Genomic DNA, 26,607 nt, shown 5'->3' with positions numbered 1-26,607 from the left:
AATAGGCAAACGGATATAAGTCCCCATACACTTCTGTAACACGTAAGGACATTGATCCTAACGACTTACCGCTACTTCATTTGTGTCACCATGCTCAAAGTACTCTTGCACTATGGGGGTGACGGTCTTCTCAAAGTCCGCCTCATCCAGTGGGGGCACCAAAGTCTCATACACACAATTCACCTGTTAAAACAGTTACATTTCAGGTCTAATGATAGTACATGAATGCAAATAGGCACCACAATACCTGCCCCAACCCACCAAAAATTATTAAACTGTCAATAAACAGTTATCAGGAAACACTACTTCCAATTTCAACTTGCACAGAATTCATCCCAGTTTGGAATACAAAAACAGTAGCCTGAAACCATTTTATTATCAGGAATGAATGTATATATGTATATATATATATACACACACACACATAAACAATAGATGGTAAGGAGTCCAACATAGAGAAATATTGGATGAAGAAAAGTTATACTGGACGAGGCGTAGCCGAGTCAGACAATCAGACTGTATACATAGTGGACAAAACCAGCGTGAATCACTCATTAGTTTTCTATAGGGACCCGTAATAGCTGATATGAAGCCCCTATCTGGAGGTGCCATGTTGGCAACAGCTGACTGATACAGAGGTGGAGTGTGGGTGGCTCCGCTGTGTGATGAAAGAAGGCTGAACACACCCCCATCTTCAAGTCTGAACCAACTAAGCTAAGAGGCTAACTTCGGTTTAGGTGTTAATTAAAAATCATAATTCTGGGGACTGTGCAGCAGGAAAAAAGAAAGAAAGGCAATAAATCAAATAGCTAATCATGGCAGACAGATTAGAAGGGATGAAGGCTACATTATCTGGCAAACAAAAAGAAGGAAATAAGGGAATCAGCTCAGTTGTTACTTGAAATTGTTGACATTCTAATAAGCCGCCTATGTGTGGTCTGTATACGTTGCGAGTGGTAAGATGGCCGCCAGTTTGCTTCAGCAGTTTGTACGGGGTGTTTGTGGGCAAAAGAGATATCCAGTTTTATATTCAGATCAGTGGAAGCAACCAATAGCTGATAAAAGTGCTAAAGCTGTTAGCATGCAACATTAAATAAGATGAGAATTTCACTCAGCTCAAATACTGCAGGAGGGACGTCTTTGATGATCCATTACAATATTTCACCTCACAACAAGTCATATTATTTCAAGTGTTTGACATAAAATGCTCAAAATAAAAGAGACAACCCTCCATAATAGCTAGCGGCAGCATTAAGCGGACAATGACATACCAACACAACGAGAGTCGAGATTGGCTCAGCAGTTGTCACTAAAACTGATGCAGTTATACATAAATTCTTGGCTTAAAATGTCTTTAAGAAGTTAGAAAAAAAATTCACCTCTCTTACAGTTGTCACGCAGGAGGAAACCATCTAACAGAGACAAAAAAGGGTTTGGTAGAAGGCTGTAAAAATGGTTTATTTGGGGGGTTTTTTCAGTAGAAGGCTGTAAAAATGGTTTATTTCTTCTCTGAAACTGGACATTTCAACATGGACTTCAATGCAAATCTGTTCACTTTTGGAGCCAGCCAAGGAACTGCAAGTTTTTCTTCTTCTGGTTGTACTTCAGAGACCATCGAACCATATTGCTTGGGAACAATTCACTGAAACTTGAATCCTCCCTACAGACCCTGACTGCATTTCCCAACACTACAAATAAGGAAATGGCTGCTCATTTTATTTACCCATCAGTCTACACTACTATACTTCAAATTTAGGAAAAACAAACTGCATCAAAAAGAACTGATGCAATATTGAATCACAGTTAAAAAGAAATGTATCACAAGGTTTGAACTGCAGAGTATCATATTACACAGTTCAGTGGGAGTGCACACAATTTGGAAGGACAACTGGTGACCTAAATGGAATGTGGGAGTTCTTTTATGATAAGACTCTGGAAGTTGCCACATTGGATTTGCCAATGCTGAGAGGAGATGGTGTTGAGGTGGTGAAAGGAGCAGAGACTGGACTGTGATGGCACTTTGGGTAGACAAGAAGGAAGTTGGTTGAGGAATCTGTGAGCAGGTAATGCACCATGTGTGGTCTCATGAGCCTCAACCTGCTTAGAGAGGAATCAACGTACTGCATTCCTCTAAATCTACACCTCTTCCCACTGCAGTCATGGCAAATGATGTCACAGTCCTGACAGAATATTCTGAGATACATTTCCATTGGGATGGCTATCTTGAGCAGTTGTACCAAGCTGAAACCTCCAGCCGGGATGTTAAACATGTCTGTTGCCAGGCTTCTGGCAGGTGATCTGCAAGTCCACTGAAAACCACCAAAAGGTAGTGAAAGCTGCATGAATCTGTGGTATCTTGGGTGAATTTATTCAGGCAGGTGGAGATGCTGTTCTTGTGTCAGGTAATGTCCCAACAGACTGAAAGAAGGTGTGCCATTTTCCCTGTACAAAACGAGCAGTCACCTGAACTGCAATAAACAATGAGAACTTGTTGCAGAGTCTCAAATGTCTTCCCAGGTACTTCCAGTAAATGTTCCATCTCCTAGTCTGGTCAATACTTCCATGTTCCAGGTTTTAAGCAGCATTGTAGAGTACAGCAACTTGTGTGCCTTTATTGTCAAGAGGGATGCCATTATCGATTCTGCTTATCGATCTGATTATTGATTTCCTTATGAATACCTCCTGTGAATTTTCTGTGTACTAAAAGTAGGCTTTACAGGTTTTCTATGTCAACAACATTTTATTGAGTTTTAAAGTAAATAAATATGAAATTGGTCACTTGATCCTAGAACTCTGGACATAAACAGAAATAAACAAAATCTGTAGTTTTTGTCAAAAGCATTTCCTTTCAGATATAAATGAAACAAATTTAACTCCATAGCCCTGAGCTGTGGTCTTGCAGCTGGCTGCTTTGCAAGTTAAAATCAATTTAATTCATAAAAACTGGATTTGGTCCGTTGCAGTTTGTTGTCTATATTACAGTGTTTGGAAAGAGGTGTCATTTTAAAACGGCGATTCGCTTTGAAATTATTAATTCCAACTGTAATCTATCTTTCCAATGATGCAGTTAGTCCCACAAAACACGTATTATAATTATTATTATTTCTTTTACCTGAGGGAAAGTAACTTCAGTGCGCTGTCCCGTGAAAAGTTAATGAGGAACGAATAAAGACTCCAGTGTGAAAGGAACAGAGGACGACTCTGGTTTCTTGGCCGCAACAAGACAGATCCCAGTTAGTGACTTTAATCAGCACAAAGGTGAGTCACGATTGACATCTTTAAATGGGTTTGAGGGGGGTTAATGAAGAAATTATTGACCCACTGCTTCTGAAAAGCAGCGAAGCAGTGCAGCGTCAGTCAACATAGAGAACTGATGATTTTCCAGATACACACCTTCAAAAACAACGGCCGCTCCGGCGTAATGTGAACTGAAGAACCAATAAGTGCATCGTTAAGCAAAAAGGCTATTGATGTCGGTGGACCAAATCACTTCTTATCGATTCTTAACAGGAACTGGTTTTTGATACCCATCCTTAATGGTGAAGAAAGGTTTACTGACTTAAACTTTGCAGATGAGAAATTGAAAAGTTAGAGCCTCTGGGTTTAAAATTGTTCTACAATCTAGATAAAGACTAAGATCCAGGATTTCAATGACTTCCTACAGCCATGAGATCTTTTTCTGGTTAACATGTCAAATTTGTTTTAAAGACTCACATACCTCAGCAGTGACATTTATGTTGATTGAGATTCATTACAGCTTGAAAAAGCTTATGAAGTAATGAGGTTACTGGACAGAAGTGTTTAGCAATGCCATAACCTTTCATGGTCCTGGCATTTCCATTCTTAGAGCATGTTTGTGAGATCTGAATTACAGCTGGTAAAATAAGTATTGAACACATCACCATTTCCCAGTAAATATATTTCTAAAGCTGCTAATGAAATTTTCACCAGATGCCAGTAACAACCCAAATAATGTACACATACAAAGAAATCAAACCATAGATGTCCATAAGTTAAGTTATTTGTAATAACGTGAAATGACAGGGAAAAGTACTGAACAACTAAAGAAAGGGCAGCGAAAAAAGGCACAGAAAGCCGAGACACGTGTCTCATTACCAAAGTGTCACACAACAAACATGATGGTTAAAAGCAAAGAGCTCCCTCAAGATTTTCACATACCAATGTTATTGGTTACAGAAGGATTTCTCAAATTCTCAATTGTCCAGTGAGCACTAGGCCTGCGACAAACGATTATTTGGATCATCGATGAATCTGATGGGGTTTCGACATGATTAATTGGATTAGCAGGGAATTTTTTTAAAAATGTGCCAGGGAAAAATTTTCTCTCCTTCCATCACTTTATTTAACAACAGAACATTATTTGAAAACTTAACATACTTGAGAATCAACAAATCGTCAAATGTCCCTTGGCTGTTGAAATATAAAATAATAAACAATAAAACAGTTTCTAATAAAGAACAAAAATAATTATTTCAAATGGCATTGCTTTATCAAAGTGCTGAGTTGCCATAAAACGACAGTGAAACATATGTTATAAAATATATGGTGAAAAAAGAGGTATTTCTGTTGCTGCAAATGAGCAATTAGCATAACCAGTTAACCATAAAACCTAAATCAAAAACTGTAGCCTGACTCATTATATGTGCAACATTCTCTGTATAACTTGTAAACTGTGTGGTCATTTCACAATGACACGTGACTCATGTCTCTTTCTCTAAAATTGTATTGTAGCATTATTAGTTATTATTACTATTATTATTGATGCTATTATTATTATTATTATTATTAATATATAAATAAAAATACATTTAAAAATATTATAATTTGTAATACATTTGACTTTTACAACAAACGCTGAGCCATTAAAAATTATACAGAAAACAAATGCACAAACATGCTGACATGCCAGCAGCTTAATGCTAACTTTAACATTGAAAACGCCATAGACATGCTAATGCATTAGCATCTGTGTTAACATAAAATACATCTATGAACTGTTTCAGAAGACCATAACAGGTCAGTTAAACATAAAAAGGTTAATATTCCTCACAGGCATATGCTCTTTAGGGTTTTAGTGGGGAAAAATTAAGATAAAGCGAAATAAAACAAATGAAACCAACAACGCAGCAGATCGAAGCACTCCTTCATTGGTTCAAGATTCAAAGCAAAGCTCAGTTGATTATATGTAAGAAACGAAACCTTTGAGGTAAAACAAAGTTATTTAGCAACTAATCGATGACTAAATTAGTTGACAACTATTTTAATCGATTAACTCTATTAGCTGTTTCAGCTCTAGTGACCACCATTTGGGCCACAATCCTGAAGTGAAAAGAACATCATTTCACCATATACTGGCCAAGACCAGGTGCTCCTCATAAGAATTTTGACAAAGAAATGAAAAGAATGATCCGAAGATTTGCCCAAAAACTGAGGACCACTTGTGGAGAGCTTCAGAAAGACCTGGAATTAGTAGGTACAATTGTTTAAAAGAAAACAAGAAGTAATGCACTTAACCGCCATGACCTGTATGCGCCTCACCATGCAAGACTCCATTGCTGAAGAAAAGCATGTTGAAGTGCCTCACGTTTGGTGCATAACATTTAGACAAGCCTGTGAAATACTGGGAGAATATAGTCTGCTCAGATGAGACCAAAATTGAACTCTTTGGACGCCACAATACACACCATGTTTGGAGGTCAAACCGCACTGCACATCACCCCAAAAACATCACACCAACAGTGAAGTTTGAAGATGAGAACATTTCAGAGTATGGCACTGGCAAACGGCATATAATTGAAGGAAGGATGAATAGAAAATTGTACAGAGCTATTCTCGATTTAAAATAAACAAATAAAAATCTGCTGCTAGTTACCAGGATGATGAAGATGCAATGAGGGTAGATATTTCAGCAAAACAGTGATCCCAAACACAGCCAATGAAAATAAAGTTCCTAAAATGGCCCAGCCAATCACCTGACTTGAATCCAAGAGAAAAATCTATGATCACACTTCACAGAAGAGGTTCACGGAACCTTCAAAATTTGAAGACTGCTTGTGTGGAAGAATGGGCCAAAATCACACCTGAGCAACACACATGACTACAAACCCTGGCAAAAATTATGGAATCACCAGCCTCTGAGGATGTTCATTCAGTTGTTTAATTTTGTAGAAAAAAAGCAGATCACAGACATGACACAAAACTAGTCATTTCAAATGGCAACTTTCTGGCTTTAAGAAACACTATAAGAAATCAAGAAAAAAAGATTGTGGCAGTCAGTAACGGTTACTTTTTTAGACCAAGCAGAGGAAAAAAATATGGAATCACTCAATTCTGAGGAAAAAATTATGGAATCACCCTGTAAATTTTCATCCCCAAAACTAACACCTGCATCATATCAGATCTGCTCATTAGTCTGCATCTAAAAAGGAGTGAACACACCTTGGAGAGCTGTTGCACCAAGTGGACTGACATGAATCATGGCTCCAACACGAGAGATGTCAATTGAAACAAAGGAGAGGATTATCAAACTCTTAAAAGAGAGTAAATCATCACGCAATGTTGCAAAAGATGTTGGTTGTTCACAGTCAGCTGTGTCTAAATTCTGGACCAAATACAAACAACATGGGAAGGTTGTTAAAGGCAAACATACTGGTAGACCAAGGAAGACATCAAAGCGTCAAGAAAGAAAACTTAAAGCAATATGTCTCAAAAATCGAAAAATGTACAACAAAACAAATGAGGAACGAATGGGACGAAACTGGAGTCAACGTCTGTGACCGAACTGTAAGAAACCGCCTAAAGGAAATGGGATTTACATACAGAAAAGCTAAACGAAAGGCATCATTAACACCTAAACAGAAAAAAACAAGGTTACAGTGGGCTAAGGAAAAGCAATTGTGGACTGTGGATGACTGGATCAAAGTCATATTCAGTGATGAATCTCGAATTTGCATTGGGCAAGGTGATGATGCTGGAACTTTTGTTTGGTGCCTTTCCAATGAGATTTATAAAGATGACTGCCTGAAGAGAACATGTAAATTTCCACAGTCATTGATGATATGGGGCTGCATGTCAGGTAAACGCACTGGGGAGATGGCTGTCATTACATCATCAATAAATGCACAAGTTTATGTTGATATTTTGGACAATTGAAAGGATGTTTGGGGATGATGAAATCATTTTTCAAGATGATAATGCATCTTGCCATAGAGCAAAAACTGCAAAAACATTCCTTGCAAAAAGACACATAGGGTCAATGTCAATGAGCAGATCTGATTTGATGCAGGTGTTAATTTGGGGGGTGAAAATTTACAGGGTGATTCCAAAATTTTTTCCTCAGAATTGAGTGATTCCATATTTTTTTCCTTTGCTTGGTCTAAAAAAGTAACCGTTACTGACTGCCACAATCTTTTTTTCTTGATTTCTTATAGTGTTTCTTAAAGCCAGAAAGTTGCCATTTGAAATGACTTTAGTTTTGTGTCATGTCTGTGATCTGCTTTTTTTCTACAAAATTAAACAACTGAATGAACATCCTCTGAGGCCGGTGATTCCATAATTTTTGCCAGGGGTTGTAGATGCTCTATACAGGAGGCATCGTGAAGCTGTCACTGCCAACAAAGGATGTGTACAAAGTATTAAATCAATTTCAGGAAGCTTGTTCACTACTTTTTCCCCTGTGTCATTCCCTTTTATTATAACCCCAATTCCAATGAAGTTGGGACATTGTGTAAAATGTAAATAAAAACAGAATACAATGATTTGCAAATCCTTTTCAACCTATATTCAACTGAATACAACACAAAGACAATATTTACAGATATTTAATGTTCAAACTGATAAACTTTATTGTTTTTCTTCACCTTCAAAAGCTGGGACAGTGGTATGTTTACCACTGTGTTTCATCACCTTTCCTTCTAACAACACTCAATAAGCATTTGGGAACTGAGGACACTAATTGTTGAAGCTTTGTAGGTGGAATTCTTTCCCATTCTTACTTTATGTACGACTTCAGTTGTTCAACAGTCCGGGGTCTCTGTTGTCGTAATTTGCTCTTCATAATGCGCCACACATTTTCAAATGGCGACAGGTCTGGACTGCAGGCAGACCAGTCTAGTACCTGCACTCTTTTACTACGAAGCCATGCTGTTGTAACACGTGCAGAATGTGGCTTGACATTGTCTTGCTGAAATAACCAGGGACGTGATCCGACGCACATGTGGCAGGGCATCCAGCAGATCACAAACCACAGAGGCAGCTGTCAACCACCTGTAGACATTAATGTCTCCCTGGCTGAGGAGCTCAATCACTTTTATGCCTGTTTTGAAGTAAAAGGGCTTAAAGTGTCCCTGCCACGCCATGACATTTTTACATATTCTTGAAGAATAAACAAAAGCTTTTTCCACGTCTTTTTTTTTTTTTTTTTTAACCATAAAATTGCACTGAACAAGGATTTAGACGATTCGTTACCCATCTGAGAATTTGAATTTACCACCTGACTTTTGACCTACTTTTTCGCTGCGACGGATGTGACGTCAGTCGAGTAAATGTGTCGCAGCGAGGCTCTGTTTACCAATACGGCAGACACGGACAGCGAAGGCATAGTGAACGATTATAGCGAAGATTTAAGTGACATATCGATTGTTTTTGAAGATGATGAGGAAGATTCTGATGAAGATATTAACGGTGTAAATAATCAGCGGCTCCAACCCGTGTATGTTCCAGCCGAATGCGACAGAAAGAGGATGAAGCGCAGCTGTCAGCTGACAACAGCGTTGTGGAGGACGACACAGAATGGTTTGTTCACTCACCACCTTTTCTTATAAATGATCATTTATTCCTGGCAAGGTGTGTTTGTGTATGAAAAAATTATCTGAGCAACACAGCGTGATTAAATTCAGCAGTTTGTTCTAAAATCACTGAAAATAAAGTTTCTGTACATTCTGTATATATTTAATCAGTTATAAGTCAGTTTATTGTGATTGCTAATTCTTCACATTTTATTCAAAGCAAATGATTGCAAATCTTTATCTGAAAAGCTGTAGACCCACATGGGATGGGGGAAAAGATTTCTAAATAAAAGAAAATTTTACTTCTATATCTGTTGTCAAATTTTATCAGGCATAATATTGTAGAAAAATGTTTATGCGAAATGGAGACTTTCCTGTCTAAAATACATATACAGAACATCTGTAATCATAAACTGTATCACATCTAATCTACTCTGAATGAACAGAAGTTTGAACAAAAAACAGGCTGTTCAGTTTACATGCATATGTATATTTGGAAAACACAAAATGTCAATGTACTGTTTTTTTTTTCTTTCAGGTGTTCATAGGAACACAGTCAGCCGACGCCACTCGTGATCGAGTCTCGCTGTTGGAGGGAAATTTCTGCAGTCCTGACGGAGATGCAACGTGGTGGCGAAAATCCTCAATGTGTCACACAGCTGGCTAGTTTCTCGATTGTGTGTTTGGATGCAGATATCCTCAGAGTGGCACATTATGCCTACATGATGCTCCACAGTAGGAGTCAGCACATGAAATAGAAAGTTTCATTTACATGGTTTATAGAAAAAAGTAAAAAATATTCATATACAAAAAGAATGAACTGTTGTTTTGAACATAAATCCATGCTATTTTTTGTTGTAGAAAGTATCATCATATCGCATATTGGTAATTTGTGTGGTTGTGCTGGGACACTTGGGAAGGCACAGAAGGGTGCCACGACCATCTTGTGTTGTATTCAAAATAAGGAGTACTTTTCCATCACCATCATCCGACTACACTGGCTTCCAGTTTCCTCCTCTGGAGTGAGGGGTCGGGCTCATCGGTGGTACCTGGTCCGCTTGGCAGCATCAGCCTCAGCTTTGTCCCTTCACATTGGCTGCTCAGTGGAGGAGGATCATTGGTGGAGATTTCTGGTCAGTTTGGTGTTTTGCAGATCTGAAGAACCTCTTTTGCTATGTCACTCACATAGACTGAATTAAATGTTTTTTAACAAATTGTAAAACACTTCTCATTTGAATGAAACAATGTGTAACTTATGTGAAATTGTATTTTTATTCATTTTATCATGCTATATAAAAATATACAAATAATTTGTTTTTTTTTCCGTTTTCCACATGTTGGATATGTGGCTAACTTTCTCACTGTGAATCCTCCTCTTTTCCACTAAGGAAAGTATATTCTGAACCTTGGTCTCTCTTGCTTTGTCTGCTTTTGTTGTCTCCCTGCATTTTCATTCAAATGAAAGGTTGCCACCAAAGTCCTAAAACAGAAGCTAAAACAAAATTAATAAAAAAAAATAGTTTATATCCATAACAAAATGCTGTTTGAAAGTTAGGCTGTTACGGAGATAACAGACAACTTACCTGCAAAGCTGACCCTGATATGAGAAGGAGACTCGATCACGAGTGGCATCGGCTGACTGTGTTCACATGAACACCTGAAAAAAACAAACAAAAAAACAAAACAAAACAAAAAAACCAGAACATTGACATTTTTGTGTTTTCCAAATATACATATGCATGTAAACTGAACAGCCTGTTTTTTGTTCAGACTTCTGTTTATTCAGAGTAGATTAGATGTGATACAATTTATGATTACAGATGTTCTGTATATGTATTTTAGACAGGAACGTCTCCATTTCGCATAAACATTTTTCTACAATATTATGCCTGATAAAATTTGACAGATATAGAAGTAAAATTTTCTTTTATTTAGAAATCTTTTCCCCCCCATCCCATGTGGGTCTACAGCTTTTCAAATAAAGATTTGCAATCATTTGCTTTGAATAAAATGTGAAGAATTAGCAATCACATGAAACTGACTTATAAATTATTAAATATATACAGAATGTACAGAAACTTTATTTTCAGTGATTTTAGAACAAACTCCTGAATTTAAGCATGCTGTGCTGCTCAAATAATTTTTTTCATACACAAACACACCGTGCCAGGAATAAATGATCATTTATAAGAAAAGGTGGTGAGGGAACAAACCATTCTGTGTCGTCCTCCTCAACGCTGCTGTTGTCAGCTGACAGCTGCGCTTCATCCTCTTTCTGTTGCGTTCGGCTGGAACATACACGGTTTGGAGCCACTGATTATTTACACCGTTAATATCTTCATCAGAAACTTCCTCATCTTCTTCAAACACAAACGATGTCACTTAAATTTTCACTATAATCGCGCACTATGCCTTCGCTGTCCGTGTCTGCCATATTGGTAAACAGAGCCTCGCTGCGACACATTTACTCGACTGACGTCACATCCGTCGCAGCGAAAAGTGGGTCAACTTGGAGGCGGGTAAATACAAATTCTCAGATGAGTAACGAAACATCTAATCCTTGTTCAGTGTAATTTATGGTAAAAAAAAATAAATAAAAAGACAACGTGGAAAAAGCTTTTGTTTATTCTTCAAGAATATGTAAAAACGTCATGGCGTGGCAGGAACAACAACGGAAATATTCCCCACCCCTCTGCTGACACAGACTATCCACTCACTGTTTTCGGCAGAGGAGGTGAGGCACATCTTTAAGTCTGAACACTAGAAAGGCAGAGGGGCCTGATGGAATTCCTGGAAGGGTGGTCAAAGACTGCACCCACCAGTTGGCAGATGTCTTTGTGGATATTTTCAACAGATCTCTCTTCAAAGGTACTGTACCAACTTGCTTCAAAACAGCCACCATCATTCCAGTGCCCAAGCAAAGTAACATCAGAAACATGAATGACTACAGACCGGTGGCCCTTACTCCTATTGTGGCTAAGTGCTTTGAGAGGCTGGTGATGAAGCATTTAAAATCTGTCCTTCTCCTCAATCTGGACCAGCATCAATATGCCTATAGGGCAAATAGATCCACAGAGGATGCTATCATCACAGCTCTCCATACAGCTTTAACGCACCTCGACAATAAAGGGGCAAGTGTGAGAATGCTTTTTATAGATTACAGCTCTGCTTTCAACACAACTGTACCCAGTAAGTTGGCCACAAAGCTCCTCAACCTAGGCCTTAGCAATATTTTATGTGCATGGATTAAGGATTTCCTCTCTGACTGCCCACAGGTAGTCAGACTGGGCCCACATCTATCCTCGAGTCTGTCTCTTAGCACCGGCGCACCACAAGGTTGCGTGCTAAGTCCGTTGCTTTATTCCATCCATACATATGACTGCATTCCCACCCATCCCTCAAATACAATAATAAAATTTGCTGATGACACTACTGTGGTGGGACAGATCTTCAACAGCAACAAGGCAGCCTATAGAGATGAAGTTGAAAGGCTAGTTGAATGGTGCACAGAAAATAATTTGACCCTGAATGTCAAGAAAACCAAAGAGATTATAGTTGACTTCAGGAATCGCAAGGGTGACCCCTCTTCCTTAACCATCAAAGGTGAGGTAGTCGAGAGGGTCTCGTTTTAAATTTTCTGGGCACCTGGATCACTAAGGATCTTAAATGGGAAGTTAATACATCTGCTGTTGTCAAAAAGGCAAATCAGAGGCTTTATTTTTTAAGAGCATTGAAGAAGAACAACCTGTCGGCTGAGCTGCTCAAGACCTTTCATCACTGCTCCATCGAGAGTGTTTTAACCTATTGCATTACAGCATGGTTTGCAAACTGCTCTGAAAACAACAAGAAATCCATCAGACGAGTCATAAGAACAGCAGAAAAGATCACTGATCTCTCTCTGCCCTCATTGGATGATGTTTTTAGGACTCGCTGCCTCCGCCGAGCAAGCAGTATTCTGCAGGACGGAACACACGCCTCACACCACCTTTTTTCTTTGTTTTCCATCCGGCAGGCGTTATCGGGCCTTTAAAGCCCACACCACAAGCCTGGAAAACAGCTTCTTTCCTAGAGCTGTTACAGAACTGAACAGACACGCCCAAGCTCCAGTTGGAACAATTGCATTATTCTAATTAGAACAAGGGCGGATATGTCTTTGTCTTTGTGGTGTATTCAATTGAATATAGGTTGAAGAGGATTTGCGAATCATTGTATTCTGTTTTTATTTACATTTCACACAATGTCCAACCTCAATGGAATTGGGGTTGTACAAATAACTCCTGTACTTTTTGGTTTCTTTGCATGTTTGGATTACTTGGTTGTTACCAACACCTGGTGAAAATGTCATGTTAATAGCACCTTTAGAAATATATTTACTGAACAAAATGATGACATGTTCAATACTTATTTACCCGCTATATAACCAGTGACCCAAGGTGGTCACTGAACAGCTTCGGTGCACGTCCCTCTAGAACAGCTGGTCCTCTGGTGTGGTCTGAATAATCTGGACCTCAATTCTCTAAAAACTGTGGTGATAGCAGTGCAGATAGTAGGTGGGAGCCCCCCCACCACCTTTGCCTCCCATCCAACTTCTGCACGGCCATAATACAGTCTGTACTCTGCGAGTCCATCACTGTCTGGTTTGGTTCAGTGACCAAAGTGGACAGGAACAGATTTCAGAGGACAATCAGGACCATGAAGAGGATCACTGGTGCCAACGTGCCCTCCATCCAGAACCTGTACTCCTTCAGAATAGGGAAGTGAGCAGGTGGCATCAGCAGCAGCTCCTCTCACCCAGGATTTACCCTCTTCTCACCTCTCCCCTCTAGTAGCTCACTGTATGCTAAAACCACAAGGCTAAGAAACAGTTTCTTTCCTCAAGCCATCAGTATGGTGAACATGTTCAACACTCTTAATGGTCAAACCTTGCAAAACATGCAAATAAAATGTAAAATTATCTGCAAAACAACGTATGTATGTTTTGGCACTTTATTCCTATAGTGTTTATTGTTATTTGTGATTTCTTATGACTACTTGTGTTTACTCGTGTCTGTTTGTTTTGTATTAGTGTCTACCTACGGTTATTGTGCAGTGTGAGGAAAGAGAGTCTGGAGACAAATTCCTTGTATGTGCATTCATACTTTGCAAGTAAATCTGATTCTTATTGATGCAACATAATTATCGTCAACAGAGCGCCAAAGCCACAAAATATTTCCTGTTATCATGAATTAGAATACTGATAAATCCTTATTGCATAACTCATTTCGGCAGGGCAAGGCTTATATGGAGGACGTGGGGTGAAGTAAGTAACAGAAATCCTCATTATTTTGCTGCTTACGAATGCCCTGTATATGGAATATGCACATCCACATTAGTTTGCACCTTTTACTTTCTGTCGAACAATCAGGAATTACTACAGCTTATGATTAACACTGAGTGAACATAGCTGTATAAAAGGAGCTTTCCCACTGTTTATGTCCTGGCAGTGAGGCATGTAAAAATACACATTTAATAAACATGCTCTGCGTCTTTGGCTCGCCCTATAATGTTTGCGTGATAAACAGCCCACAGCTCTGAATACAGATAAAAATGAACAAACATTCAAACATGTCGGTTATTGTATGCATGATGCTCTTCATGAGAACCACTTCCCAATTTCAGCCCCGAGCTGTCTCTTTCTTATCATGCCCTCCTCCACAATCAGTGTTTTTCTCTCCAACCTCATTGTATCAGTCTCCCACACACGCACCTCTGTGGTATGCTGTTGCAACATGGTGTTCGGTCCACCACTTGCATTGTGAGGGATCTTCAGCCACAACATCACATCCAGTGCTGTTGAACCCTAGCGACTGGATAAAGTCAAGAAGACTCCCATGTTCACCTGGCACCAGCACAAATATAGCTGGCTACTTATGTAAGGTGGGAATGGACTGACTGCCTGCTTGGTTGCCAGCCATGACACAGGGCAGTTCCATAGTGTAATGGATGTGGCGATACACAGCATGAGTGCATACTCATGAGACCTGAGCATGCACTAAATAAATAAAAGATATATTTCACTTATATTTATTTAGTAGGTGCCCCAAAACTGAAAGTCACAGAAATGCCACCAACTGCATCCTCAGAAATGACATTACAAACTCCATGAGGGGTATTGTTTGTTTGGTGTGTGGTTGGTCCTTTAAAATACACCACAATTTACACCATAATAGTCCTATATTAATAAATGTTGCAATCTGTACCCTGAGCTTCATCATAGTTGGGGTCTTCTCGTCTACCACCTCTGGCTCATAGACTTCCCCCGACCTGCCCCACACAACCTTTGCCTCCAGCTCCACCTGCAGTCAAAAACATGAGCAACAGTGTTAGACAGGGTTCTTGCAGGAATCACCAAGTTAAATTTTAGACTTTTTTTTTTTTTTTTTTTTTTAGACCTTTTTAGACCATTAAGAGAAGCATTTTAGACCAACCTCAAGACCCCCCCCCCCCCCCCCCCCCCCCCCAAAAAAAAAGGACAATCACATTTGATTCTCAAAACCATGATAATTTTGTATTGGTTTCAAACATGTCAAAGTACACGAAAGCAGAAAACAAGATTGCGTGATAATACACAACATATACAAGACGAAAACAACATTGACCAACCGTAAAAAATGTTAAATTTTCAAAAGGTCGCTATACAACCCTTATACTCAGATCCTCTCCTTTTTGCGCTAATCTCAGCCTCAAGGTCTTTCACTTCAGCGACTTTGTCTTTGTGTGCTCTTCTCAGAGCATTCGACTTTCGAAAGCAGCTGAGCCATCTTGAGAGCCCAGCTCTCTTCGAAATCACTGATCTCTACAAAATAGATCGGTTGGAAAGACTGATCTGTACAAAACATTAACGTGTGACGGGACTGCTCATTTTATAGAGCAGTTTTATGAGAAAAATCATTGGAAATGTTTTTGTGTTGTTACCTAAAATTTCTGATTACTGTTAAAAAAGTTTAGAACACTTGTATTAAAATAGCTAAATAAATCAATAAAAGGTTATTTAGAAACCTTTCATCTGTAAACTAAAACCACCTATTTCAGATTAGATAATTTCTTGTTTAACATAAGGAACCTTGGACATTTATTTGTAGACAAATAAATAACATGGAAACTTGTACATTTTTTTTAAAGTCTGGTAGATTATTTATATCTCATTTCAACCAGGAAAAAGACACTAACTAAATACAAATGTTTATTATAATACAACAGGAAATAATTTAACAATGACTGCAGTGTGACTTGTAAAGTAGGATTTCTGTGACATAAACCTCATGATTAATTTTTTTTTATTATATATATATATAGTCATTTCAACTTGTAATTTTGTCAAAATAGTAATTGCCTTTAATGTTGTTATCAGGACAGAGTCATTTCTAAAATATGCAATTTGAGCACAATAAGGGGAGGCTTCTATTTGTGCAAATGTCTTTTGACTTTGATTTGTGGACATTTTTAATGATCCGTTCATTTATGTTTTAAAATATAAACTGAAACAGCTTTAAAAAATAATGAAATAGTTCCTGTTCAAAGAGCCTTTTATTTAGAAGCAGGTAATGTTCTGCTGAATTCTCTGGACCAGATGAAGGTCTCTTCTGCAGCTTTGACCTCTGGTGGTGTTGCTGAAAAGCAGAGATGTTTTCTTTCTACTGGACTTGGTGGTGTTCAGCTCATCAATGGAAGTTTGGTTGTCTGCACAGCAAATGTTCCTGATTGGGACAAATAAAAATATTCTTTTAAATATAAAGAAACACTAAACAGTTTATATATAAAAACGGGAAAAAACGAGAAAAAACGACAGAAAAAACACCCGAAAAAATAAGTTATTTAAAGTTGAGCTTTTGTGGTGTCTGAAAAAAACTGTAGCTTTATTTGGTAAAAATAAAAAAGACTGAACCATTTAGAAATTAAAGCATACACTCAGATCAACTGTGCTAAAAGGCTATGCTAACGTTAGCCGATCATTAAACCTTTACAGCAGTTCAGTAAACGTCACGTTTTATTTTTACATTATTCTCACCTCGATAAAGCTGCAGAAGTAAACTCCATTGGGAAAACTGGGACTTCGCCTATAACCAAAAAGTGGGAGATTTCGGACTGAGGGGGTCTGCTCCATCCCGCCGGCTGCCTGCCTCGGTCTGCCCAGGAATGATGCCTTAAGGCCGGCTTCTCCGTGTGGGTCGGCCCGCTGTCGCAGTTCAATCAATATCCCACCAAGTCGTCAGTCCTCCCTCGGTCGACGTCCCTCTGAAAAGTAGCTGAAAAAAAAAGCTTCTCCCAGTAGGGTGATGGGAGAATCGTTCTACTGCTGTTTTTTAAAGCTTTTTTGTGGTTCAGGCGACGTAAATTCAAGAAAGCGATCGCTGAACTTTTTCAGGTTGTGAAACAGCCAGAGTGTGATGTGGCCGCAATCTCCGCCCCCTTGCCGCTTCCGAAGCGACGCATCTGACGTCACGACGCGTTGTAAAGCGTTTCATTTTGTAATTTGTATGTAATTCGAATGTAATTTTTTAAGACTTGAGTAAATTAAATTTTAGACCTGCGGTGAAAATGTGGGTGTTTTTAAGACATTTAAAGGCCTAAAATTTTAGTTTCTGAATTTAAGACTTTTTAAGACTTTTTTAGACCCCGCGGGAAGCCTGGTTAGACATTACAGCTGACAACATCTTAATTTCAGAGGTCCACTAGCCTGTATGCATATTGTTATTGGGAGGAGAACTGAATTCTTAAAAAAAAAAAAAAAAAAAAAAAAAAAACACAGGAGGAGTTTTTGCTGCTTCCAGTCTTACTTTATAGTTGTGAGACTTGGATGCTAACCAGTGACTTAATGCAATGACTGCTGGAATGACTGTGTCAAAGAAATGGCTTCTGTGGCAGAATAAAATGGAATGCAAGGAGTGTCACTTGTGCTGTGAGGGAATGTCAGCGACAACAATTTGGCCCTGTGGCATATCTCTCTGTATGTGATACAGCACACAGGTGCCTCAGTGTTGAGGACCCCAGTAAGTGTTAAAGGCCCAGGGGACCACCCCCATCAGCCACATTTCACAAGGCTGCAGCTAATAGATAGCTCCTGTTGAAAGGTGGGGATGGACTGCTCGTCTGTCTGGGTCTTTGCCATCCAATACGGCTCCATAGTGCGGTGGATGTGTTGATGCACTGCACCAGTGAATGCTTCTAGACCTGACCTGTGCTCACATGTGGCTTTTTCGTTACATTTTTTTGCCTGCTTATAAGTGTAGCAGTGTGAAAGCAAAGAAAATAGAGGCAAATGTGCAACACTGCAAAAAAACTGGAGCTGGGCTCATGCTGTAAAATGGATTAACCATCACATGTCTTTCAAATACTAGCAAGATCACATTAATAATGTTCCAGAATTGCCTGAACTCCATTGCACCAATGAAAGAAATCCATTTTTAAACTAGTTATATGATCTGAAAAAGTGGTTGGAAGCAACAGTTACATCAACTCTATATGTTGAACAATAATGACAAAAAAAAAAAAAAAATCTTATGGTCCTTTGAAACCTCAAATTCCAAAGTACCCAGTTCCCCCATTACAGTGCATACTGGAGCTACAAAATAAAGTCAAGCCACAAAATCCAGTGCAGAAAACATTGCTTGCATGCATTTTGTTTTGCATTTCAAACTATAAAGACTTTTATTTAAAGGAATACAAAACAGAAACAACAGCAGAATTCCACTGGCACAACTGTTCTGTTATGCAACCACAGAAACAAACTGAAGAGAAGCTGTACATGTTTAAATGCCAACGCAGAGACACACAGCGACTCCTTCAGAGATGTAGGAGTAGACAAATGTTAATCACTAAAAGCTGCCTTTACAGAGTGAGTGAAAGCTGAAAAATTACAGTGAGACCCACAAAACCAGTGAAGATTAGCATAGTTCTTTCTTATACATTAGTTACCTAAATAATAATACAAACAAAGAATTACAGCTATACACACTGCTCATGTTTGTAGATCATATATGTAATTAGCTGTGAACTTCAGCTTCATGGTAAGCTATGTAATGTAAGTGTACACTCTGCACACACAGGGCACAGCTTCGTTACACAGTGAAAGTGCGTCTGCATAAACCGCTCAAACCGCTCCTCAAGCACCATTCAGCTACACATTTTCCATCTCTCCCTGCTCTGCAACAAGCCGATTAGCTCATTCAGGTGTGCAAACAATCAAGTACTAACAGATATCTCATCCACAGTGGGTACTTCACTTGTGACCCCCCCCACCACCACCACCACCTTAGTGAAAGAAACATGAAGCACCATGCCGGAAAGCTGCCATTAGGAGGTTCTTGGTCGTCATTATGTCGATTGTTAAGTGCTTCAATATATGTTACTGGATTTATTTTGGTCATGAATGTTTCAAATTCACCTACAACACACTGACAATGTTTACATGGTTTTAGGAAAACCTTTAGTGTCTGCCAATGCGCTGAACTCTGCAATGACTGCACCCACCCTGTAAGATCATTTTCTTAGTTGTTTCCAAACATGGCATCCTTTCAAGAAATATCTGCATACACACAAATCCACTGAAAACCCTGTAGTGTTCTCCCACTTAGAAATCATGGAGGGGTCTGAAATTTTCATCTTAGGTGCATGTCCACTGTGAGAGACATAATTTTTAAAAAAAAATCCGGAAATCACAATGTATGGTTTTTAATAATTTATTTGTATGTTACTGCTACAAGTAAGTATTTGAACACCTGTGAAAATCAATGTTAATATTTGGTACAGTAGCCTCTGTCTGCAATTACAGAGGTTAGACGCACTGCAGCAGGGATTTTGGTCCACTTCTTCATACAGATCTTCTCTAGATCTTTCAGGTTTGGAGTTTTAGCTCTTTTCTATCGAGTTCAGGTCTGGAGACTGGCCAGGCCACTCCAGGACCTTGAAATGCTTCTTACGGAGCCCTTCCTTAGTTGTCCTGGCTGTGTGTTTGGGGTCATTGTCATGCTGGAAGGCCCAGCCATGACCCATCTTCAATGCTCTCACTGAGGGAAGAGCACCCCAGAGTATGATGTTTCCACCCCCATGCTTCACGGTTGGGATGGTTTTCTTGGGGTTGTTCTCATCCTCTAAACATGGTAAGTGGAGCTGATTCCAAAAGCTCCATTTTGGTCTCATCTGACCACATGACCTTCTCCTATGCCTCCTCTGGATCATCCAGATGGTCACTAGTGAACTTCAAACGGGCCTGGACATGTGCTGGTTTGAGCAGGGGGACCTCGCTGCCCTGCAGGATTTTAAACTATGACAGCATCATGTGTTACTAATGTAATCATTGTGACTGTGGTCCCAGCTCTCTTCAGATCATTGACCAGGTCTTCCTGTGTAGTTCTGAGCTTTCTCAGAATCATCCTTACCCCACAAAGTGAGATCTTGCATGGAATCCCAGACCGAGGGAGATTGACAGTCATCTTGTTTCTTTCACTTTCTAATAAATAATCATAACAGTTGTTGTCTTCTACCAAGCTGCTTGCCTGTTATCCTGTAGTCCATCCCAGCCTTGTGTAGGTCTAGTTTTGTCCCTGGTGTCCTTAGACAGCTCTTTGGTCTTGGCTATGGTGGACAGGTTGGAGTGTGATTGACTGAGTGTGTGAACAGGTGTCTTTTATACAGGTACAAGTTCAAACAGGTGCAATTAATACAGGTAAAGAGTGCAGAATAAGAGGGCTTCTTAAAGAAAAATTAACAGGTCTGTGAGAGCCAGAATTCTTGCTAGTTGGTAGGTGGTCAAATACTTATTTGCAGCAGTAACATACAAATAAATTATTAAAAAAATCATACATTGTGATTTCCAGATTTTAACCGCAGGGTGTTCAAATACTTATTTTCCTCACTGTGTACACACACATACACACACAGCTTGTGCACTGTATACAAACACAGAAGAAGAAAAATATGGCAAACATGAAGTTAAAGCATGAGCAAAAGCTGAGATGTTGGTGTGGACTGACGCCAAAGTCTGTCCAACATGATGCAAAGAAATTATACCAAAAATTTCAACAGAAAATAAGAAGCTGCAATTCAGCATGGTACTACGATTTTCTTCTTCTTCTGATTCTACTTGGAGCAGAGGATTTGTTTTACATAAGCAGCAAGTTTACCAGATTCAACACCATGGAACAGGAATCAGTTCCCTCATGTGGAACCTGCTTCATCACAAAGTCAGAACTTAAACAGTAAAACAACGGCACTCTCAATGAGTGACTTAAAGTGAGTCACTCATTGACAAAGTACTGCCTTGGCAAAAGTAATCTGAGATACTTTTGTACCAGTTTTGCTGAGTTAAGAGGTGCAGCAGCAGCCACGGCATTCTTTCCAAATGACCTGCGTCTTGTCAAGTTTCCCATCTTTTTTTTTGAAGCCAAAATATCTCCAAACACCTGATTTAAATGCTTTAGGTGCGTCATAAATCTCCTACAACTGCTTGCGGTGTTGTCGCAGGCCTCCATTTTTTGCAGTAGAAATCTGCTTTTGGGCCTCCGTCAAAGCAATGATGGTGCATTCAATGTGCCTCAGGGGGAAAATAAACAAATAAATAAAATTGATGCAAGCACGCAGCGGTACATCACGATTTCACCGGTCAACTGAATTGAAGCACACTGAATGAATCGATACTCGCATCGCGCACCTTTGTATCTAGATACAGATTCGTAGCGATTAATATCCACATCCCTAATGTATACACACACATACACACACCCCTGCGTACACGCACCACCTCTCACTTCCTTGTAGTTTTCCTCACTTGTTTTCCACCCCCGGGTTATTGTGTTCACTGGGGTTTGTTTCCTTTGGTGTGCACTTCCCTTGGGCTCTGGTGCTGCCTTCATGGTCTGTGGTTATTTTCAGTTTCTGTTCATCATTTGCACCTGTGGTCATTGACCAGCCGTCACTCATTCCCTTAATTATGTAGCAGAGGTTAAAAGCGCATTCTTCCTTTCACTTTCCGCCAGATAAGTCATTTGACTGTTAATCTTACTGTCACTTGCACTTAGGCTTCTTGTGTTTCTCTGACCTTACTGATTTTTGACTAGTCATTGTTTTTGTACTGATGTGTGTTCAATCCTGTGCTCTTTTGTGTGCAGACTAATGACTGAATTCTGATTACGAGCTGCATGTCATTTTGGATTCTGGATTCCTGCATACTGAACAGGACTTTCTTTTTTTCCCTTAAGAATTGCCTAGCAGGCTAAGTACTTTGGGTCATCTGTGAGATATTTTACTGTGCCAACTACATGTGCTGGTCTTGTTATAATTTTCCCTTTTTATTACAATCCTGAGTGTCCTTCCGCTTGGGAACACTGACAGGTACAGGACAAAAACTCCAGCCTCCAAAACAACTTAATCAGTGTGTGTACCTTTCTTTGGCAGGCCTCTGCCCTTGCCAAGTCGGGACTTTCTGTCCAGCAGCTTGCTCTTTGGGCTTGTGGGTGCTGAGGAACCCCTGACAACTTCCCCGTTGTCACTGAGGGAGTCCCCCCTGCCAGAATCCCTGGAGGAGTTCTTTCTCAGCCTCCGCTTGGCTTTTGCCTTGAGACGTGCCTCATGGACTGTGTTGCTGGAAACAGAGAGCCAATTGCCATTGATCTCTTTGTTGAGGTTCTTGTTGGACACCATCACTCCTCCATTGTCTTCTTCACAAGATGCAAAGGAATCGCTCAAGTCGTCAGCCTCTGTTAGATGACAGGAAACAGAAATGGTTACGGGTCGGTCACAATCAAGGCTATAGATACAAAATACAGATGTTATCATATCAGAAACACTAAATCATATGTCATGAAGATGTACCTTTGCTTTCAGCATCTGCATATGAAAAAAACTTCATGTTACCGAAAAAATGGTTTGATTAATCCTAACATTTAACAAGTTATGACCAGAAACGTGGTGCATTTTTAAATGAAATTAGGCGTTATTCTGTGTCACTTTAAAATTGATGCAGCATGTTTTATTGTACAACAATAAAGGTGTGGTAGTCTTTTATGTAAATGTTTTTCTATGATATAAACAAATCTGTTTTCTATTTTCAGAAAATTTCATCAATTTCAGGTGTCCCGAGAGACAGCTACATAGTTTTACAGAAATGAGTTACACTGTTGTAAAATTTCATTTTCAAGACAATACTTGTGTGAGGACTCACTGTAATGCCGCCGCAGCCCCCCAACAACAAGGATCAAGATCAAGACATATTGGAACCAGCGGCATAACCAGAAACAACTAAGGTGAGATTTTAGGTGGCTTTGACCCAAAGCAAAAAATGAGACAGGGGGGCATTTACTCCTATTTTAAGATCACATACAAATATTTTCACAGCCCATTTGCATAGACTATCAGTTTTATTGTATCCAAACAGTTTTGCTTACCATTGTTTAACAACATCACAGTTAGCTACAATTATCCATGTTAATTCCTCTTCATGTTTTTTTTTAAAAACAAAATACACAATTGTTAGGCATTTATGTAACAGGGTTTTAATCACGGTCAGCTAACTAACTCTAATCAGCCCTGAACGGTATTATGCAATGTGTCAATTAGGCGATATGTATACAATTCATTTATAAATAAATTCTTGATGCAGCACCCCCCCCCCCAACTTTACAGGATTTATTTTTCCTCAACATTGTGTGACTACTTTGTAATGATCCACAATCAATTTCTTTCCAATACATTCCTTAAACATATCCTCAGCCATATTTGCACCTGTGTGGCGCTCCTCTCTCTCTCTCTCTCTCACACACACACACACACACACACACACACACACACACACACACACCACCACACACACACACACACACACACACACACACATTAAACCACTTAGTCAAATTAAGAGTCATGTGGGGCTGGACCCATTGCGGGGTACACCCTGGACAGGACGCCAGTCTGTCACAGGGCTACATACAGTGGTGGGCACAACTAACCAAAAAGTTAGCTTCAATAACAGCTAATCAGCTAAATGAAAAGTTATCTTTTATAACGCTAAACCAATAAACCACCCAAAAATTTATCGGAAGCTACCGCTAACCGATAACTTTCAGTATTGCTTCCGGTATTAACAAGCTCATTTTGAGTTTTAACACCACGATCACTTCTGGTAGCATCAAAGATGACCACAGACCCAAACAATGAGTCAGCACTTCTGTCTTTGTGCACCCTGCCCACTACTGAAAGCTCCTGTTTACTACATATCTTGCAACAGTGAAGCAGTTGAGGAGCTAAGGTCAACTCTACACACACGAAACAAGCCATTATTCCTTAACAGAATACAGCAGTGCCGAAGTGAGGCAGAGGTCTTGGAAAATAAAGCAGTTTTGACTTATGGTTTTGATTTAAAATCATCAAATTAACTCCGATAGAAAAACTCCATCCATCCATCCATTTTCTTCCACTTTATCCGAGTCGGTCGCGGGGGCAGCAGCTCAAGCAAAGCCGCCCAGACCTCCCGATCCACACACACCTCCCCCAGCTCCTCCGGGGGAACCCCAAGGCGTTCCCATGCCAGCCGAGAGATGTAGTCCCTCCAGCATGTCCTGGGTCTTACCCGGGCCTCCTCCCAATGGGACGTGCCCGGAACACCTCTCCAGCGAGGCGTCCAGGGGGCATCCGGAAAAGATGCCCGAGCCACCTCAACTGACTCCTTTCGACGTGGAGGAGCAGCGTCTCGACTAGAATAACTCCATTAATGTTAATTCTGTCATTTGTACAAAGTTAAAATAAACATATCTTTAATTTTAAATAATGCACTAATTCTGAAGTTTTGTAACAAACAGACAGATGCCAAAGGGATTTGGGTAAATGAGCCTCCGCTAACACTGATTGGTTGACTCATTCATTCTATGTAAAAACCAACACGTTAATGTGAGGTGTGTGTGTGTGTGTTGGTGTTTGCATTTTAGTGTGCTTTGTAAAATATGCATTTTTTTTATTTGTAAAAAAAAAGCCATTTGCAAAAGCCAAAAAGTCAAGCTGTGATAGACAACCAACTGATATTAGCAGGGTCAAAATAAATAGAACACTGCCATCTACCAGATGCTCATACTGCCATGAACACTACTGGCCATTAGATGTCAGTAGAGACCGTGAAAACTTACCAAAACAAAATTCCAGATAATCTGTGAATGCTACAATTAAGGTGCATGGAATTTAATAAATGCAAACTAAATTTCAGACATCTTATATATTACTCTGGAACAAAGACGGCAGACAGTGTCTGACATAAGGAGGACTCTAAAGCGTAAACAGGAATCGCTTGCATTGATTCCAACTGAAAATAATGGCGAAGCAACCTGGGCTTCTTCTGGCATTTTTACATAAAACAAGCACAATAACAACGTCTATAAACCCAGAGAATATTCAAGAGAGTTTCAGGCAATATACAAAGGGTTTAATGCGGTTGTCTGTGTGGAGCCTGATCAGAGCATCTCAAATGCATTTCTTCTGTTGTGAATGTACTGAGATTACCCATAATACACCTGGACACAGCATGTCCACCCTAAAACCTTAAAAATTAGTGCATTACTTTAAAACTAAAACATATACCTGATATTTTCACTTTGTAAAACTTCAGACCTGACGTTAATTTAAATAACTTGTCCGAAATTAGTTTGGTTAAAATTTTAATCATAAGTTAAAACTGTATGCCTCTGGATGACTTGGGTGATATTGCCAACGCATCAGTATGGGGTCAAAAGAAATTATCTTTTTTCTTGTTTTTTTTGTTTTTTTTTTTTTCTTTCTGTGTCTAGTTCTCCTTTGCTTGCAGAGGACAGAGTGCTTTCTCCTGGAACTAGAGCCCCGTTTACACACAGACGGTGCTCCCGGAAGCGTCCCGGAAGAGTTTTTAGCCGTCTTAAGGATCACACGCTGTTGTTAACACCAGCACTAGGGGGCGTGGCTTAGTTCCGGCTTTACCGGGAATCGTCGAAAAAATTATTCAACATGTCGAATAATTCCGGGAGTGCTCCCGGAGACCTCCCGTGACGACAGTGACAATGCGAACAACGGCGTTTGATACTTTTCAATTGCCATTTCATCCTGCCGCTTCCTGTAGTGCCGCCGTCCTCGTCGCACCGCGATGACCAATCAGGGACGAATATGTAGTGACATGGAGATGTCTGGAGTTTGAAGATGTGAACATGTCCTGTATCTGGTAGCAGCCTGTGCAGGACTTATGTCTCTTTTGTCCTTTATTTTACAATCATGAGAGAGTTTTTGGAGCGAGCAGCAGCACCACAGCAGCGTGGAGCAGAGGTTCTTTTTATTTTTATTTTACGTGCGTGCGCGCGCGAATCGTCCTGGACATTATTTTGCTTATTAGCTACACAGCTGTATAATAAAGCAAATGGTGACTGGCTTCTAAACACAATTATGACAGAGTTTTTTGGGGGAAAGAGTAAGGAGGAGCCCCGCAGCAAACAGCAGCAGCAGGGAGTGGCGTTTCTTTTTTTCTTTTTTTTTTACGTGTGCGCGAGCGAATCGTCTGTAGAGAATATTTTATTAATTAACTACACAGATGTATAATAAAGCAAATGGTGACTGGTTTCTAAACCAATTATGACAGAGTTTTTTTGGGGAAAGAGCAAGGAGGAGCCCCGCGGAGCGGAGTTTCTTTTTTTCCTTACTTTTTTTTACGTGCGCACGAGCGAATCATCTGTAAAGAATATTTTATTAATTAACTACACAGATGTAATAAAGCAAATGGTGACTGGTTTCTAAACACAATTATAACAGAGTTTTTTGG

At 39.7% G+C, this 26,607-nt stretch overlaps 2 protein-coding genes across 2 annotated transcripts in view; both read right to left on the bottom strand.

Annotated features, from left to right (window-relative positions):
* The window catches only part of pdcd4b (programmed cell death 4b), a 73,722-nt gene that overhangs the window by 13,828 nt on the left and 33,287 nt on the right, over positions 1 to 26,607 (bottom strand). The window contains exon 5 of the mRNA XM_034187303.1: positions 70 to 183. Within this exon, the coding sequence (XP_034043194.1) occupies positions 70 to 183 (114 nt within the window). The remainder of the gene's footprint in view (positions 1 to 69; positions 184 to 26,607) is intronic.
* On the bottom strand, positions 70 to 22,535 carry LOC117525461 (programmed cell death protein 4-like). The gene is made up of 3 exons (XM_034187305.1): positions 22,226 to 22,535; positions 15,047 to 15,142; positions 70 to 182 (listed from the first exon to the last, which is right to left on the bottom strand). Exons 1-2 carry the CDS (start codon positions 22,482 to 22,484, stop codon positions 15,093 to 15,095), a joined length of 309 nt encoding a protein of 102 aa, XP_034043196.1. The 5' UTR covers positions 22,485 to 22,535; the 3' UTR covers positions 70 to 182; positions 15,047 to 15,092.

The sequence above is a fragment of the Thalassophryne amazonica genome, chromosome 15 (genome assembly GCF_902500255.1).
Source record: "Thalassophryne amazonica chromosome 15, fThaAma1.1, whole genome shotgun sequence".
Taxonomy (NCBI): domain Eukaryota; kingdom Metazoa; phylum Chordata; class Actinopteri; order Batrachoidiformes; family Batrachoididae; genus Thalassophryne; species Thalassophryne amazonica.
This window is presented reverse-complemented; position numbering and strand designations above follow the sequence as displayed.

What these genes read in the sequence shown, in the direction of transcription:
- LOC117525461 (XM_034187305.1), bottom strand. Translation starts at nt 22,484, where the DNA reads ATGGTGTCCAACAAGAACCTCAACAAAGAGATCAATGGCAATTGGCTC. An exon ending in CAGAGGCCTGCCAAAGAAAG is followed by an intron (nt 15,143 to 22,225) that starts GTACACACACTG and finishes TTTTGACTGCAG; the next exon opens with GTGGAGCTGGAGGCAAAGGT.